Source organism: Sapajus apella, unplaced genomic scaffold (genome assembly GCF_009761245.1).
Source record: "Sapajus apella isolate SASKATOON/1434 unplaced genomic scaffold, GSC_monkey_1.0 scaffold12, whole genome shotgun sequence".
NCBI lineage: Eukaryota > Metazoa > Chordata > Mammalia > Primates > Cebidae > Sapajus > Sapajus apella.
The window spans coordinates 37,157,001-37,176,454 of NW_022436952.1; the positions used below are offsets into that span (position 1 = coordinate 37,157,001).

Here is a 19,454-nt window from a genome sequence, read left to right on the forward strand (position 1 = left end):
CCACCGATTTTTTTTTCTTTTATTTATTTTTTCTTTTTAATTTTATGTCCAACTCCCACTCAGATCCCAAAATGTTTTAATTATAAAAGTGTTAAATGTTCTACCAAAATAGAAATGAACACATTAGAGCAAATTTAGTCATTTAAATAGAAAATTAAAAGGCATAGCCAATAATACTAATAGTTATCCTATCAGAAATAATGAGGAAAAAATGACTTATTCCATTAAATTCTACAATGCAGACAGGTCACATGTTCTATAGCCTTTTATTTGTGATGTTTCTGCCCAAAAGATTAGGCTGTATTAAACAGGAATAAAAAGGGAAAATGAAGCTGAGTGCGGTGGCTCATGCCTATAGTCCCAGAACTTTGGAAGACTGAGGCAGGAGGATCACTTGAGCCCAGGAGTTCGAGACCAGCCTGTGCAACATAGTAAGACCCTGTCTCTAAAAACATAATAATAATAATAAAAATAAGAAAAAAAAATTAGCCAGGTATGGTGGCACATGATGCCTGTAGTCTTAGCTACTTGGGAGGCTGAGATGGGAGGATCATTTGAGCCTGTGATTAGAGGAGACAGAGGTTAGAGTGAGCCATGATTATGCCACTGCACTCCAGTCTTGGTAACAGAGTGAGATCTTGTCTCTAAAAAAAAAGGTGGGGGAGATGACAGACTAAAAGTTTCAAGTTTCCTCTTCCACATAGAAATCTTCCATTTTAAGGACACCAGCAGAAAGCTTTCTAAAAACTTTTAAGCCTATGATTTTATGCTATTTAAATCCCAATTTTAAATCTTGGGCACAAAAGCAATAAGAGTAGAGCTAAACAATAAGCCAAAAAACAAAAGAGCTGTTTGAAGATTTGCCAATCAGTTATTAGCAATGCTTGAAATTTAGAATATTCTCCCTTTTTAAAGAGGCTAAATCTGCTTTTCTTCTTCCATACTGCCATCAAATCAGCAATCATCTCCTCAGACCAGTGGCTACCAATATGTGTTTAATGAGAGTTATTTTGTATAATATAAGCCTGCTCTTGGAGAGAATAATTGTTCTTGTTTGCAGATATTTTTATCTGGCAGTAGATTCTGCTTCCTCATTGCTGTCCTTGTTCTCATTTGCTGGGCTTAATCCTTCACATTTTATGCTATCCATCTGTCCCTATTGCTGTACCTTACCCATATATGAGTCCATATAATTCCACATAATTAGATTCCATATCATCTAATATATGGGACTTCCTGATAACATTATCTTAGGTTCCTTAAATTCTAGGATTCATCATATTTAATGCTTTAATTTTGCAAACAAGGAGACCTGGGTCTATGGAGGTTAAGGAACTTGCCAAAGATCACATGATCATTTAGTGAAGATCCAGTATTGGAACCCAGCTGCTCTAACTATTGTCTAGTGTTTTCTGTAGGATGTGGCTCTGTGTTACAAATTTGCCCACATTGTAAGTGAAAATCACATCATTATGCCTTTTGGAATTTCATTAAGTAAATTATCTGGATGTATTCTAAGAAAAGCCAGGTAGTATAATGTAAAGTTTGCAGAAGACATAGTTACTGAAGAGATGACAATCGATAAACTTAGGTACATTTGAAGCTCAACCAATACAATAATTTTTTAGAGGGCTGAAGAACTTAACTAACCTTGACAACTCTTTCCCTTGTGCATTACATACTTTAAAAACTAAAAATCTGGTATACCAAAGTTAACCAGATAAATCTTTAAACCCAGTGACAAGAAAAACAATTTAAACTAAGATCTCTAAGATCTGATAAAGTGAAGAAAGGAATGTATTATACTGGAATGAGAATTTTAGTAGCTTTTGACTGGTAAATATTAATCATAAGAGAAAAATATAATACATAAAAAGTCACTAAGGAGAATAAGAAGTTAGTAAATTGAAGAGAAATTTGCAAGCCAGTGAAGACAAAGAGATAAAACAAGAAGAGAGAACAAGCAGAACTGTGGACTGGCTTGGATTCTTTTAACCTTAAAAGTGAAGGTAGCCAAGTATATAGAAGGAATCTATAGATTTAAGATTTTGGACAAAGCATTCTGCAACATATTCCACTTCTGATTGTGCTGACAAATGCACAAGTCTTCTAATATTTTCACATCCTTGCCAGCACTTGTTATTTTCCACTTAAAAGATTATAGCCAGAGTTGGGTACAGTAGCAGGTGCCTGTAGTCACAGCTGCTCAGGGGGCTGAGGCAGGAGGATCACTGGAGCCCAGGAATTAGAGTCCAGCCTGGGCAGCACAATGAGACCCCCATCTCTATTATCAAAAATTAAAAATAAGCCAGGCGCGGTGGCTCAAGCCTGTAATCCCAGCACTTTGGGAGGCTGAGGCGGGTGGATCACGAGGTCAAGAGATCGAGACCATCCTGGTCAACATGGTGAAACCCCGTCTCTACTAAAAAAATACAAAACATTAGCTGGGCATGGTGGCGCGTGCCTGTAATCCCAGCTACTCAGGAGGCTGAGGCAGGAGAATTGCCTGAACCCAGGAGGCGGAGGTTGCGGTGAGCCGAGATCGCGCCATTGCACTCCAGCCTGGGTAACGAGCAAAACTCCGTCCAAAAAAAAAAAAAAATTAAAAATAAATAACATAAATTTATAGCTATACTAGTAGACATGAAGGGTTATCTTGTGATTTTAGCATAACCAGCGTTTTAACTGTATATGTGTACTGGGACGCTTGAAGTCAAGTTATTACCACAGTTTAAATAAGAATATTATTATATTTTACCTTTCTTCATAGATTCTTTTTCCATTCCCTCCTTGTACGTGTACAAGAGTTCATCAACTTCCGTCAGATCCAGGAAGCCTGAGGCATCACTGTCCCACTTCTGAAAGATGGCATCTAGGAGAAGCCTCCGTCGAACTTGGAGAGCATTTTGTCTAAACTAGGGTACAAACAGGATAACAAAGCACAGAAGACACATGTTCATTGTGCTAGCTAGCATCCTGTGTTCATTCCAAAAAAGGTCCATCATCTTTTATTAGAACAGGTTTACTTTGGGGCTAAGCATGATATTAATGGAAAATGCAATGATTCAGCCGTGGCACATGCCTGTAAAGCCAGCCACTCAGGAGGCTGAGGCAGGAGTATCGCTTGAGGCCGGGAGTTGGAAACAAGCCTGGGCAACATACTGAGACTTTTGTCTTTAAAAAAAAAAAATTTAAATTTTTTTAGAAAAGAAAATACAGTGATTATTTTTAATCCCTTAAATAGCATTTCTGTTTTACATCTAAGCCAAACAAAACAAAACAAAACAGGCATTTTTGGTTATCAGAACTTATTAACATTAGTGTCGCTAAAGTTGGTAAACAACCTTCCACTGCTAAACTTGACTGGCTTTGATGAAAAAAAACAACAGGCTTCTCTGCATTAGTATTCCTTAAGAATCTTTTTTTTTTTTTTTTTTGGCAAATTTCTTCTACAAACCTTAAGAATCTTTGACCATTCTTTTCCACTCCTTCTCTAGTTGTTCAGGAATGTGATAAATACACAGAGTGCTCTGCCTGACTTCTTAGTGAGATTTTAAAATTATTATTATTTTTATTAAGTTTTGCTTAATAAAAGACAGTTTTGCTCTGTCACCCAGGATGGAAGAGTGGCATAATTACTGTTCACTGTAACTTTAAATTCCTGAGCCCAAGGGATTTTCCCTCGTTAGCCTCCCAAAGCCCTGGAATTACAAGCATGAGCCGCTGCACCCTGCCTCAAAGGATATGTTTTGGGTGAAGGGGGATGAATGACGGTATTTAAATAAGGAAAATGGCTGTGTTTTAAAAATTCCTTTTTTATGTTTAAGACTGACTAAATTTGACATTAATTTTATTTACCTTTTAGAGTTTTCGCTAGGTTAATTATATTAGTGAGATAGTAATTGAATTAATATCTAGATAGATTTAATTGCAAAAATAAAAGGAATATATACTGTTTAAGTAGGAGGAACTGCAATTGAGAAAGTAAAAGAGAATTGTCTAGAATTAGGTTGAGAAGACTCATAAAGCTGGTGATTACTGAATAAGCTTAGTGAAACTAACTTAAACATATTTCATATAAGAGAGAATATATTGTTTATATAAGCTAATGTGTATGTATTTACCTGTCAACCAAGTAAGTAGTAAGTTCTTAGGAAATATATACTACCTGGGTGCTTATGAGTCAAAATATATACTCAGGCCATAATCATACCTCAGGTATGGTCATACCATAAAGGCACTCACACACAGGCAAATAATGCACACACACACATCTTTGCACATATCCGTATCTGCTTCTCAACCTTCAGAGAAAGAAGAAAGCTGTAAAATAAGCCATATCCTGCCAGGAGCAATCATGTTATTATCAGGGGAATGAGTTCTCTGGAGTGTGATCTTAGAACATTTGATGATAAAATAGAATATTTAATGGCCAAGCTTGTTGAAATAAAGTGGTAAGTTTGGTTGCAAATTTTTTACATGAGTCACATCAGGAGCAACTGAGGTTGAGAGATTTACTTATATTACCCACCTTTTCTAAGGCATTCATTTTCTCGTGTTCTGTTTCAACATAGCCCCCCTTAAAAAAGGTGGCGAGAGTCTCACTGATACTCAAGGGGGCATCTTCACCAACAAATGTCTCCAGGAGTTGCACAAACTGGAGCAGATTGAATGAAACTCCATTGAAGGCAGTTCGGCCTTTTACCTCCTTGAAAGACTGAATATTTCTGATAATTGAGTGTAAATCTGTCAAGCAGGAAATATATACCAAGCAGAAAAGTGAACAATTCTTTCCATTAGGGAAAATAAATGAGTGCCTATTATAATGAATATCTACTATTTTTGTCTGTCAGGAATCCATGCTCCCTTCATGTGGACAACATCCTCCTTTTTTCTTTGGAAAAACATCTCTCCACTGTCAGTTCAGATGAGTCAGGTCATACTAAGCCCCCCTCCACTTTTGTGCATGGATGGTCATGCGATATAGGTCTGGCTAACAATTCACATATGATAGCAATGTAATCTACTATAGGCCAACAAGAATTAGCCTCAGAACTTTTGGAAGAACTATTAGGGATGAATCATTCTTTTTGTACTCTTATTGCTGAATTAATAGAACATAAGCTTAGAGATGCTTTCATGACCATTTTTGTCACAACGTGGAGAAAACTGTCTCAAGTTGAAAGTGACACAGAAAAACAGGGCTCAGAGGCAGACAGATAGTATCCTGCTGCTATTGCTGAGCCTTTGAATCTAGTTGTGCCTGAAAAAAGCTGTGCTCTGAACTTTCTAGTTAAATAAATTACTAAATACCACCACCACAACCCCTCCCTCCAAGAATCTTGACTAATATATTTACCATTTAGCTCAATATTATAATATGAAATATATTTCATAAAATGACAGCAAAGTGACTTCCATTTGATTTATTCATTGATTCAAACATTCATGCCTTTATACTTTCTATTTGAGATTTGATGTGACTTAAAAAACTGATTACTCAAACAATTTTTACGTACATTAGTAAAGCAAAATTGACATAAAGATGGCTAAGAAGATGAACATGAACTAGCAGGCCACAAGAGCTTGACCAATGCCATGCATTTTCACCACAAATTTTGAGGATAGAAAGTTTGTTATTTGAGGCTTAAATGAGAGAAAAATTTGCGGGTAGGAAGAAAATAATCTTGATCTAGTTAGTTCTACAACTTGATGTGAAAGGCAAAACAATATAATAGCTTTTTAGTGAAATATGGGTACTTTTTGGAACAATCATTGTTAAAGACATCGTTTGTCTGAAAGCCAAAAACCACTCCACTCTGTTGAATAGACCTTTCTTTGCAAGTCCTCAAAAACAAGATATATTATCATTTGTCTTAAATGCTTAGATGTGGCACTACCAGGGAAAGGAATAGCTGAAATGATTTCTACTGAGTTTTAGTATCTAATATCTGATTCCCTCTGTATGCTTAGATCATAGTTTTAAAGCAGGTGCAGGGCCATATCATGGTTAAAAACTGTGTACTAATTCCATAAGTTTTAAAGCAGAAGAGCATTCATCAATAGCACATGCCACCATCAATAGTACACCACCACCAAATACATCTATCTGGTATATATTTAGATTCATCAGCTCAAGGAAAAAATAATGCAAGGAACACCTTCCCATTCTGTCTTAGCTAAATTCTGTCTTTATCATTGAGTACCACAGTAAATTAAATCCATCTATTGGACTGCCTTCTATTCTTCGTACTTTCATTGTTAACATATACCTGTGAACCTGGAGTTACCATAGATTAAGTTTGCCTGTTCCTCATCTTCAAATTTTACATACTTCGTTTTCCAGTTACAAGTAAAAAATTCACCTGTAAAAACACAATCCATGGTATAGCCAATCAAACTTCACTTTTACGATATTTTTGTTCTAGGGTATAAATGAAAGGAAGATTAAATGAGGAGTTACCTGACCATGACTTTCCTTCTATGTTTTGGGACCTGGGTTCACAGGACTTGTCTTTCTGAACTTCCTTTTTTGTAGTTTCTAAAAGGTACAAATGAAAATGCTTATGAATTAGACATTACACATTCCATTAGCTATTCTAAGGTTAATAAGTGGTAGAAATGCCTGCATATAGAACACCAAAAACTGTAAGTACTTTCCCATATATGCTGTGTCATATCTACTACAGTGAAATCACTTAATAACTTGAATTGTTGAAAGCATCTCTGTAGCAAAAGCTATTTATTATATCCAATTTGGCCATACAAAATGAGGGCTACATTTCCCAGCCTCCCTCACAGCTAGTTATTACTATGCAGTAGTCTTCTTTTTATCCTTGGGAGGATATGTTCCAAGATCCCTAGCAAATGTCTGAAACTGCAGAGAGTTCCTATACTTTTGCAGTTTGAAGTGTGACAGAAAAACTAGCCATGAATTTCTTTTTCCTTCTGCACAATGTAATGAGTAAAAGATTTGTTCTTACTGTAAATCTTAACAACCTCAGCATACAATTTTCTTTCTTTCCTTACTAAGTTGAGAACTTTTATCTTTTATTCCCTCCCTCCCTCCCTCCTTTCCTTCCTTCCTTCCTTCCTTCCTTCCTTCCTTCCTTCCTTCCTTCCTTCCTTCCTAATAGGGTCTCACTTTTTTGATTAGGCTGAATGGAGTGCAGTGGTGTGATCACAGCTTATTGCAGGATCAACCTCCTGAGGTTCAGGTGACCCTCCTACTTCAGCCTCCTGGGTAGCTGAGACTACAGGTGCATGCCACCATGCCCAACTTTTTTTTTTTTTTGAGACAGCATTTCGCCATGTTCCCCAGGCTGGTTTTGAACTTCTGGGCACAAGCCATCCACCTGCCTCAGCCTCTCAAAGTGCTGGGATTACAGGCATGAGCCATTGTGTCCAGCCGAGAACGCTCACCTTTTCACTTCAAAGGTAGTACTTTACAGCTTCTCTTTGGCATATCCAAATTGTCAGCATTATTACTCTTGTGATTGGAGCCATTATTAGGTAGAATAAGGGTTACTTGAACAAGAGTACTGTAGTATCATGACAATCTATGTTACCTGCTCATTAGTCACTTAATCTAGCAGCTATTAAGTGACTAATGAGCAGGTAACATAGACAACATGGATATACTGAACAAAAGGTGCCAGATTTCATTACACTACTCAGAATGATGCACAATTAAAAATGTATAAATTGTTTATTTCCGGAATTTTCCACGTAATACTTTCTGACCATGGTTGATTGTGGTTAACTGAAACTGTGGAAAGCAAAACCATGGATGAGGGGGGACTACTGTATGCCTAAATTCTGGCCAAAGATGTGATAATAAATATTTGAAATGCAGGATGCATTCTGTCTTAAATATGACTTTCAGAGACTCCTCTAGAACATATATTTTATATTTAACTGAAAAAAGCAAGACCCATTTTACAGTTGAAATAAAAGAAAAATTTAAAAGTGGTTTCTTATATCACACACCATATTTAAAACAAAAGGTCTTCTACTACCTTTTCAGAAATCCAATTAAAACACTTCTTCTATAATCTAGTGTGATGGAAATTATACATAAATTGACAATAGAGACATTCTGGTTTGCATTTCACTGGTGAATGTAATTAACTTACTTGATTTCTGATCAAGGTCTAGACTCAAGTTGAGCAGCAAAATATGCCTGAGATTTGCATAACCTGATTGCCAGAAAAAAATTCTGACTTAAATGAGTATTTTCCAAAAAGACTTTAAAAACCATTCCACAAAACAGGGACCTGATGTAGAAGAACTGCATTACTACCTGAAAAGTGATCATTCCTACTTGATGTTGGAACTTCCTCTTGCAGTTCAGAACTCAGGAATATTTGCTCTTCATGTATTTGTTCCCAAGACCTCTTTTCCTTTAGAGGGACTTCAATGTGCTCAGAGGGTATGGGCTCCCCAGGTTTTGTACTTTTTAACATACTATCTTTTCTTGATTGTGAAGTTGAACCTATGTCTTCTTGCTCTTCTGAAATTATCTCTCCATACGGTCCTCGTTCTGATTTTTGGTATGGTTCTTCTATTATTGACTCTCTGAGTGATTCCTGTTCTGCAGTTGACATTCTGCGTGATCCCTGTTCTGCTACTGACCCTTTGCGTTGAACTTGTTCTGCAATAGACTCTCTGCGTGACCCCTGTTCTGCAACTGATCCTCTGCGTAACCCTTGTTCTGCAGTTGACTCTCTGCTTGGTCTTTGCTCTGAAACTGAAACTCTGTGTGGTCCTTGTCCTACTATTGAACCTTTGTGCTGTCCTTGTTCTGTAGATGGCACTCTGTGTGTTTCTTGTTCTATTATTAACTCTCTACTTGACCCTTGTTCTAGAGTTGACTCCGTGTGGGTTCCTGGTTGTGTTACTGATTCGATGTACGGTTCCTGTTCTGCAGTTGGCTTTTTGCCTTGTTCTTGTTCTTCAGTTGAAATTTTTTGTGGTCCTTGTTCTGCAGTTACTCCTTTCTGCTCTTCTGGCAGGTTTGCAGGTAGTGTTGATGTTCTCTGTTCATCGAGTTTAGGTTGATCTGGACTTTCTAATAATTTACTTTGGGTTTTGCTAGAATGTTTTGCAGAAAGTAATGTATTCGTCTCTAAGAGCACTTTGTCAAAGCCTTCATAAATGTGTTTCTGATTATCCATGTCTCCCCACAACTCAGATAAGTTCATCTCTTCAAATTCAATGAATGGCCCTAATACAGAAAACAAAACATTCACCTAAACTGTTGATCTTATAAGGCAGAATTAGAGCTATTAAATTAATGCAAAGAAAAGCATTGAGCACAGTGATTGTAATATAGGCCTATTGTTCTAAATAAATATGTTACCTTTAGTTGCAACACAATAAAAAGTAAAAAGGTACCTAAAAGAACATAAAAAATGTTTACTACTATAAGTTAGAAATCATCCCTTCCTAAAAGGTGTGATTTTGGAAATAAATAGGATCTCCTTTTGTTACTTGGGGTGTTGCTTAGACTATCAAGGCAAATAGAATTTGTCCTCTACCTTCGTGGTCCTCCCACAATAAGCATCACATAGGGATGGGAAAGGGGACACATCTTTAATCTCAAATACCTTTTCAATATCTCCAATATAAAAAGCAAGTCTTTATCCATGACAATCTTTCACTGAGGTTGTTTTTCCAACATTCATTTTTCCCCCTTTTCTCTTGCCCTCTTCTTTGTTTTTCATTTCTCAATTATTTTCCTCTACAACTTATGTGGACACCTGGAACAGAATACTAGGAAAAGACTGGATAGTATTCACAGAATCTCACTGTTAAACAACAACAGTAAAACCCTGGTGTCCGTACTATAAAGAGTGAAACTCACGCCACAAGACTGTCCCCATTTCCCCCAAAACAGTACTGGTAAGCTATAAAATTGTGATTTTCACAATTTTTAGAAATACTCCAAGTATATCACTCACAGATTTGTATGTATCCAAGTAATAAATCTTCACACAGTAATAAAGTATTGACATTCTTGGCCAGGTATGGTGGCTCACGCCTGTAATCTCAGCAGTTTGGGAGACCAACGTGGGCAAATCGCCTGAGGTCAGGAGTTTGAGACCAGGATGGCCAACATGGCGAAACCCCAGCTGTACTAAAAATACAAAAAATTAGCTGGGTGTAGTGGCAGGTGCCTGTAATCCCAGCTACTTGAGAGGCTGAGGCAGGGAGAATAGCTTGAACCTGGGAGGTGGAGGTTGCAGTGAGCTGAGATCGCACCATTGCACTCCAGCCTGGGCAAGGGTGAGATTCCATCTCAAAAAAAAAAAAAAAAAATTGACATTCTTTGGAAAACTCAGCCCGTAAAATACCTTCTCTTTAGAAAAATGAAAATTAAGCTAAGCACAGTGGCACGTGCCTGTAGTCCTGGCTTACTTGGGAGGCTGAGGAAGGAGGACTGCTGAATCCCAGGAGTTTGAAGCCAGCCTGGGCAACATAGCAAGACCCCATCTCTGAAAAAGTAAAATAAAATGAAAATAAACCCCCAAATTCTATTTGTTTTGGAAATAACATCAAAAGGATATTTTACTATATAAGTAAAGATGTACAAGTAAAATGCTTGGGAAAAGGAAATATTGTTCATATAAATCTTATAATTTTAAGTTGGGCATTAAAATGGAATTACCAGGCTGGGTGCAGTGGCTTAGACCTATAATCCCAGTACCGAGGCATTTGAGACTACCCTGGGCAACATGGTGAAACCCTCTCTCTATTAAAAAATACACAAAATTAGCTGGGCATGATGGTGCACACCTGTAGTCCCAGCTACTCAGGTGGCTGAGGTGGGAGAATCATCTCCTATCTGGGAGGTTGAGGCTACAGTGAGTCATAATCATGCTACTGCACTCCAGCCTGGGCAAGAAGAGTAAGACTCTTATCTCAAATAAAATTTTTTTAATAAATAAAATGGAATTACCATTACTAACTTAATTTCTAAAACATTCAGATTGTCACTAAAGCAATTGTTCATTTCAATGAATTTAAAATTGAGTTCTAGCTAAGTTCTGACATAAAAATTTTGAGTATTGCACTATGGGGAAAAATACATCTAGTTGCGATGAAGAGTGAATTTTGTGAGGGGAATAAACACCTAGATATCATTATCATGATTTAAGAGAGCTATTATGTGAAGAGATTCCATGGTGGTAGAATGGTCTTGTGTTATCATATCAGTACATATCAGTGTACTGAGACACTCCAGCTTGAATACACTCTGAATGGCACTTACATTGTCGTGGGTTTCGAAGTAAACTCCTAAGCATTTGTGAACTATGGTCATAGAATGATTCCAGCAGGGCCAATGTTCTCTGCCGATCCAAAAACCCTACCTAAACAAAGGAGAAAGTTTGTGATTAGTTGTTACAGGAGATTTTTTTCCCTTTTTCCTTTTTTTAAATATATTTTATTGCGTTTTAGGTTTTGGGGTACATGTGAAGAACACGCAGGATTGTTGCATAGGTACATAAATGGCAATGTGCTTTGCTGCCTTCCTCTCCATGACCTATATCTGGCATTTCTCCCCATGTTATCCCTCCCCAACTCCCCACCCCACGCTGTCCCTTCCCTAGCTCGCCCCCACAGACCTCAGTGTGTGATGCTTCCCTCCCTGTGTCCATGTGTTCTCATTGCTCAACACCCTCCTATGAGTAAGAACATGTGGTGTTTGATTTTCTGTTCTTGTGTTAGTTTGCTGAGAATGATGGTTTCCAGGTTCATCCATGTCCCTGCAAAGGACACGAACTCATCACTTTTTATGGCTGCATAGTATTCCATGGTGTATATGTGCCACATTTTCCCTTTCCAGTCTATCATCGATGGGCATTTGGGTTGGTTCCAAGTCTTTGAAAAAGTTTTACAATCTACTCATCTGACAAAGGGCTAATATCCAGAATTTACAAAGAACTAAAACAGATTTACAAGAAAAAAACAAACAAACCCATTCAAAAGTGGGGGAAGGATATGAACAGACACTTTTCAAAATAAGACATATCATATATGAAGCCAACAAACATATGAAAAAAGGCTCGTCATCACTGGTCATTAGAAAAATGCAAATCAAAATTACATTGAGAAACCATCTCACGCCAGTTAGAATGGTGATCATTAAAAAATCTGGAGACAACAGATGCTGGAGAGGATGTGGAGAAATAGGAACACTTTCACACTGTTGGTGGAAGTATAAGTTAGTTCAACCGTTGTGGCAATTCCTCAAGGACTTAGAAATAGAAATTCTATTTGACCCAGCAATCCCATTACTGGGTATATATCATACTATTATATATACCTATAGGATTATAAATCGTACTATTATAAGGACCCATGCACACGAATGTTCATTGCAGCACTGTTACAGGAGATTTAAGATTTTTATGCAGTTGGAATGTGGCTTATTGAAGCTTTTGTCATTACTACCACCACAACAATCATTATTATGTAAATAAAAGCTGCAGCATCAAAATCAGGAAAGTTATATCTTGCCTTTAGGCTTATTCTCTACTTTCCCATCCTGTGACATGTCAAAATGACCTCTACTTAGTAAATGTTTAAGAAATATTTATGACTCACTTATTGATGGCTAAATCCAATGTATAATGTTCAGTTCTTATATTACCTGACCTGAGTATGTCACTTGAAACAATTAAATGCTCCCTACTTGTTCTTTTTCAACTGTTATTTTTGAAAAAAATTCTAATTATAGAAAAATAGAGAAAATGATAAAATTAACATTGTGTTCCCAATACCCAGAAATAATGATTGTTAACATTTTGCGTATGTGCTTTAAAAAGTCTGATATAGCAACACAGTGAGACCCCATTGCTTCAAAAAATAAAAAATTAGCCTGGCATGGTGGTGCACACCTGTAGTCCTAGCTACTCCAGAGGCTGGGGCCGGAGGATCACTTGATTTGCAGTGAGCTATGATCATGCCACTGCACTCCAGCCTGGCTGGCAGAGGAAGACCTTGTCTCAAAAACAAAAACAAAAATACCTGATATAGTACGTATGTCTTTCTTCAAATTGATTTTATTTACTCAAAATTGAGATTTAATTCATGTATGTAAAGAAATATATTTTATTCTTTTTAACTGCAATAAGGCATTCTGTAATATGAAAACACCATAATTAAAAAAAAACAACTCCTCTATTTATGGGCAGTTCGATTATTTTTAGCATTTTGATATCAACATAATGCTGCAATGGATATCCTTATGCACATCTCCTTGTGTACATGTGCAAACATTTCTCTAGGGTTAATAACTAGAAGTAGAATTACTGGATTATATAATGTATACATTTTCAACTTTATTAGTTATAGCCAAATTGTGTCACAAAATGTTCATACCAATTTACATTCTCGCCAGCATTGAATGAGAGTATTATTTCTCGATATCTACACCAATACTTGATATTGTTAGAGTTTATTATTTTTTCTAATCTGATAGATTAAAATGGTATCATTATTTTAATTTGCATTTCCCTGATTACTAGTGAGATTTAATATATTTTCATACACTTACATATTTGAGTTTTTCCTCTTCTACGAATGGGTTTTTCATATCCTTTTCCCATTTTTCAGTTGGGACCAGTTGTCTATTTATTTATTTATTTATTTATTTGAGATGGAGTCTTGGTCTGTCTTCCAGGCTGGAGTGCAGTAGCATGATCTTGGCTCACTGCAACCTCTGCCTCCCAGGTTCAAGCAATTTGCCTGCCTCAGCCTCCAAACTAGCTGGGACTACAGGTACCCGCCACCACGCCCAGCTAATTTTTTGTGTTTTTAGTAGAGACGGGGTTTCACCATGTTAGCTAGGATGGTCTCAATCTCCTGATCTCATGATCCACCTGCCTCAGCCTCCTAAAGTGCTGGGATTACAGGTGTGAGCCCCCACACTTGGCCCAGTTGTTTATTTCTTACAAATGTGTAAAATTTTGAGAATGACCATTCTTTTATTTACATAACAAATATTTTTCCCCAGTTTATCTCTTAATCTTTCAATTTAACTTCTGGTGAGTTTAGCCATATCAATGTTATCCATTAATTTTGAGGATATATATTAATTTTGAGGTAGTCAAATATATAAATCATTTCCTTTTGATATACAGTGACTAACCAATGAATGATACTGGAACAATTAATTTTTCATATTGGGAAAAACATAAAAGTAGATCCCACCCTCATAATGAGGAAAAGTGGATTCTATCTGATCAGAAACCTAGATGTGGAAAACAAAATTTAATATATTTTAGAAGCAGCCAGGTGTGAGTCACCATGCCTGTCTGCTTCTAAAACTTTTTTAGACAAGGTCTTACTAAGGAATACTCCTAAGGAATACTCCAGATAAGCACAAACTATTTTGAGTTCAAAATATATGCTCTAAATTGGCTTCTTATTTATTTTTTATTTTTTTAATTTTTGGAGACTGGGTCTCACTCTGTCACCCAAACTGGAGTGCAGTGGCATGATCATAGCTCATTGCGTCCTTGAATTCCTGGACTCAAGCCATCCTCCTGCCTCAGCCTCCTGAGTCACTGGGATTACAGGTATGAGCCACCACACCTGGCTGCTTCTAAAATTTTTTTAATTTTGTTTTCCACATCTAGATTTATAATGAGAACTCACTTTTCCTCATTAATGAGAGTGGAATCTACTTTTATAATTTTCCCAATATGGAAAACTAATTGTCCTAGTATAACTCATCGATTACCCCTTTTCCCAATGATTTATATTGCCACCTGTGTTATGTACTAAATTCTCACATGCTCTTGCATCTGATGCCAAATCTAATATTCTGTTCCACTGATTTGTCTATTCCAGTACCAAAGCCAAAGCTATTTTAATTAATATAACTTTATTTTAAAAATAAGCTCTTTGGGAGGCCGAGGCGGATGAATCACCTGAGGTCGGGAGTTCAAGCCCAGCCTGATCAACATGGTGAAACTCCTTCTTGAAATAATAATAATAAGCTCCCGCACAGCAAAATAAACCATCTCTCATTCTGTAGCTTGTCTGTTTACTCTGTTTACACCCAACCTGAATATACACTTTTCATAATAAAGACGTACAAGGCCAGGTACGGTGGCTCACACCTGTAATCACTGCACTTTGGGAGGCCTGGCAGATCGCTTGAACCCAAGAATTCCAGACTAGCTTGGACAACATGGTGAAACCCAATCTCTACAAAAATTATCTGGGCCTGGTGGCATGGCTTATAATCCCACCTATTTGGGAGGCTGAGATAAGAGGATCACTCAAACCCTCAAGAGGTTGAGGCTGCAATGAACTGTGATGTTGCTACTGCACTCCAGCCTGAATGACAGAGTGAGATCTATCTCAGAAAAAAAGGTAGAAGACATACGCGCAGCCAACAAACATATAGCAAAATGTTCAACATTGATAATCATTAGAGAAATGCAAATCAAAACCACAATGAGATACATCTCACACCAGTCAGAATGGCTATTATTAAAAAGTCAAAAAATAACAGATGCTGGCAAGGCTGCAGAGAAAAGGGAATGCTTATACACAGTTGGTAGAATGTAAATTAGTTCAGCCATTGTGAAAGCTGTTTGGTGATTTCTCAAAGAACCCAAAGCAGAATTACCATTTGGCCCAGCAATCCTATTATTATTGGGTATATAACCAAAGGAACAGAAATTGTTCTAACACAAAGGCACATGCACGCATATGTTTATTGCAGCACTATTCACAATAGCAAAGACATGGAACCAACCTAAATGTGAATCAATGGTAGACTGTATAAAGAAAATGTGGTACAAGCCAAGTATAGTGGTTCATGCCTGTAATCCCCACACTTTGGGAGGCTGAGGAGGGAGAATCACTTGAGCTCAAGAGTTCAAGAGCAGCCTGGGTAACGCAGTGAGTTACTGTCTCTACAAAAAAATAAAAAATTAGACCTGCCTGGTGGTATGTACCTGTAGTCCTAGCTACAGGTAGAAATCCCTTTTCTACTAAAAATACAAAAATTAGCCGGGGCAGTGCCTCACGCCTGTAACACCATTCACTCGGGAGGCTGAGGCAGGAGGATCGCTTGAACCTGGGAGGTAGAGGTTGCAGTGAGCTGAGACGGTGCCACTGCACTGCAACCTGGGTGACAGAGTGAGACTTGTCTCCAAAAAAAAAAAAAAGGCTACATGATATCTCAAGATATTGGTGTACTATTATTTTTAAAGCATTCCTCTATATAGTATTTCATTAACCTCTCTCTTTTTCTTCATTTATAAACAATGCAACAAGAATTTTCTTTGTATGTGTACTTTTAAATTTACTGGTGCTTTTATTTCTATGGAATAACAATTTTAGGAATGGCTTGCCTGGCTGAAGCATGTATGTATTTTTTATTTAAGCAGAAATATCCAGAATGCTTTGCAAAAATACAACTATTAAATTTTCATCAGGAATGTTTGTGAAACGTTTTTCCTCTATTTGTATCAGCAATAGGTATTATCATTAAAAACTATTTTTGGTCACCTATTGAATGATTATATAATGATTCCATGAATTGGGTATTCATATCTTTGCCCACATTTTGGGGAGTGGTGTTGCTTATATAGAGTCCTGCCGTCACAGAAAGGAAAGTCTAGCTCAGTGCCACAATACTTGTTGACTCTGACTGTGGTGTATATAGCTCATCTCATTGAGTTATCTGGAAGTTTTATTTTGGTATTTGCTTTTTATGTTCTTAATTCTCCTTATTCTAACCTAGGTGTCTTCCTGGGGTACTATCAGAACTTTCATAGACCTCATCTCCGCACATCCACTGTCCTTTACACACAGGTATTTAGAAATACTCATCACCTTTCTTCTGGCCACAGAAGTGAAAGGGAGTACCATCAGGTCCATCTACCTAGATCCTGCCTTCTATAGCTACTATTCTTCCTCTTCAGTGCCATGTAGGATTTAGGACTTCTCTATGAAGCTTGTAGTCTCTGAGCTATACCTAGAAAATGAAATGCAAGTTCCTGCTGTTCTTAAATTTCCTCTCAATCTACCTGGGATTTCAAGGGGTGTCAATAATGTTGCCCTCAATCTTCAACCATGATTGGAGCTCAGAAATGGGAGATCAGGTGCTAACCTTGACTTAGGGACCCAGACAACCTCTAAACTCTAGTCACATGCACTCCAACCTCCTTCTCTCATCAGCTGGTCACAATTTCCCATTGACAGAATAACTGCTTTGATGCCATATTTTGCATTCTTCCTTACTTTATGATTCTCCATTGTTTCTTAAGGGCCCAGCATTTTCAATCTAAAGTCTGGGCTTCTAGAACTTTTATTTCAGCTACTGGTTAAAAATATACAATCACGGCTAGATGTGGTGGCTCACGCTTGTAATCCCAGGGCTTTGGGAGGCCAAGGTGGGAAGATCTCTTGCACCAGGATTTCAAGAACAGCCTGAGCAACATAGTGAGACTCTGTTTCTACAAAAGTTTAAAAATTAGCCAGGCATGGTGGTATATGCTTGTAGTCCTAACTATTCGGGAGCCTGAGGTGGGAGGATCACTTGAACCCAGGAGGTAGAGGCTGTAGCGAGCTATAATCATGCTGCTTCATTCTAGCCTGGGTGATACAGCGAGGATCTCTCTCTCTCATAAATGTTATTATGTTATGCATTTTTGAGCTTTGTTCCCAGATATATATTCCATTCAGAAACACATCTAACTTCTTTTTTCCAGACTCTATCTTCCCTCTGAAGGGGTTAAAATATGCTATTCTGACATATTGACTATTTAAGTTAAAAACACTTGAAAAGCAACAGATATGAGAAAATCACTTCACCTTCGTGCTGTTTCTTCAAAGCAGAAGATGAAATTCCCGTGTGAAATTAACTCTCCCTATACTATAAGGAAAGGCATAATTGTTATCTTCAAGGATGAGAAGTTGAGACCAACAGAATACTGTACAGACCTTGTTAGAATAGCTCTTATCTTTTAAGACTCCCGACATAATTTAGTCACATTTTCACATTTTGGTATTCTTTGTCCAATCCAGTACATAAGTAACTGACTCTAACTGCCTCTTTGGGTCTTCATTCTCTTAAGAGGACTCCTGTGCCATATAAAACTTGTAACTAAATTTGTATGTTTTTCTCCTGTTATTTTATCTTATGTCAGATTAATGCTCAGACCCAGCAGGAATCCTATGAGGAAGGAGGTGTAGTTTTTCCACCCCTGCACTTTCAATATCAGCACATAACTATTGCTTGAATGATGGGAAGAAAAGCAAAGAATGAAAGCAAACCTTAGCTAATTTCTCTAAATATTATCTCACTATGTTTGTTACAGCACATGAATTGGTGTTAAATTGGCCAACAGAGAATAGTTGTCCTTCAGGCATTTTACCCAGGAGTAAAATTTTGACACCTATGTTACCCAGTGTTTACTAAAAGCTCTGTTAAAAGAAGCAATGTTCAATAAGGATTGGCTGAAAGACACACAGACATTTCAGATTTTACAAAATATATTCCTGACTTCATTCAAATTAGCATAGATCTGAGAACGTAGATTGCAACATACTGGTTCTTTTAAGAATTGCTTTTTCTGAATTGCAGTCCAGTGTGGCATTGTTTGCCTACATTTAAAATAGCTATAAGAAACTGCCCTAAAAAAGTTGTCACTGTTTAATCTATTACAAGCCCATCATAAAAGATTTTCACTTCAGCACAAAAGGGCCCCTTTAATAAAGAGACACTCCTAACTAATTTGAACCCCAAATTTCTGTACTTCTTAGCACTAGTTTGTAATTATCTTGTAAACATTGTTGATAACGTGTTTGGTCGTGTTTCCCTTTTCACATTAGATCCTACTAGGAAGCTTAGATCCAAACTTGTAAACAACCCACAACAAATATTTAGGTCATTATGCTATGTATTTTGGGGCTTTGTCCCAAGCTTCATTTACTAACCCCTCTCTTACATTTTTCTTCTTTCATCCTACTTTTAGTTTACATTTTGTTGTTGCATTTTATCTATTCTGTGAGCTTCCTTAAATCCTTTCTGGACATGGAGATACAAACAAGCAAGTATAAGTTTCATAAACAAATATATTTCAGTAAAGTTTGTATCTATTTTGTAGAGATGAGGTTTCACCATGTTGTCCAGGCTGGTCTCAAACTCCTGGGCTCAAGCAATCCACCAGCCTCAGCCTCCTAAAGTGCCGGGATTACAAGTGTGAGCCACAGCACCCAGCCAAGAAGCAATTCTTTAAATGTCTTAACCCACCTTCCCGTGGTCACAATGTAGGAAAAGTTCAGCGAACATCTGCCTCTGCATGTCAGCTTTTATGATCTTCCGGAATTCATCTGCAGAGTGGCAAAGGTGCTTAAGGAGTTCCTCAAACATTTCACTCTTCAAGTCTTTAATATGTGAAGAGATGTACTACAGAGAAAAAAGA

General features: G+C 37.3%; 1 protein-coding gene across 1 annotated transcript in view; it reads right to left on the reverse strand.

Moving 5' to 3' along the window:
- Positions 1-19,454, reverse strand: part of EFCAB5 (EF-hand calcium binding domain 5) — a 133,828-nt gene that overhangs the window by 43,382 nt on the left and 70,992 nt on the right. The window contains exons 8-14 of the mRNA XM_032279329.1: positions 19,283-19,438; positions 11,273-11,372; positions 8,303-9,226; positions 6,464-6,541; positions 6,273-6,365; positions 4,532-4,746; positions 2,759-2,915 (exon numbers count right to left, since the gene is read on the reverse strand). Of these exons, the coding sequence (XP_032135220.1) occupies positions 2,759-2,915; positions 4,532-4,746; positions 6,273-6,365; positions 6,464-6,541; positions 8,303-9,226; positions 11,273-11,372; positions 19,283-19,438 (1,723 nt within the window). The remainder of the gene's footprint in view (positions 1-2,758; positions 2,916-4,531; positions 4,747-6,272; positions 6,366-6,463; positions 6,542-8,302; positions 9,227-11,272; positions 11,373-19,282; positions 19,439-19,454) is intronic.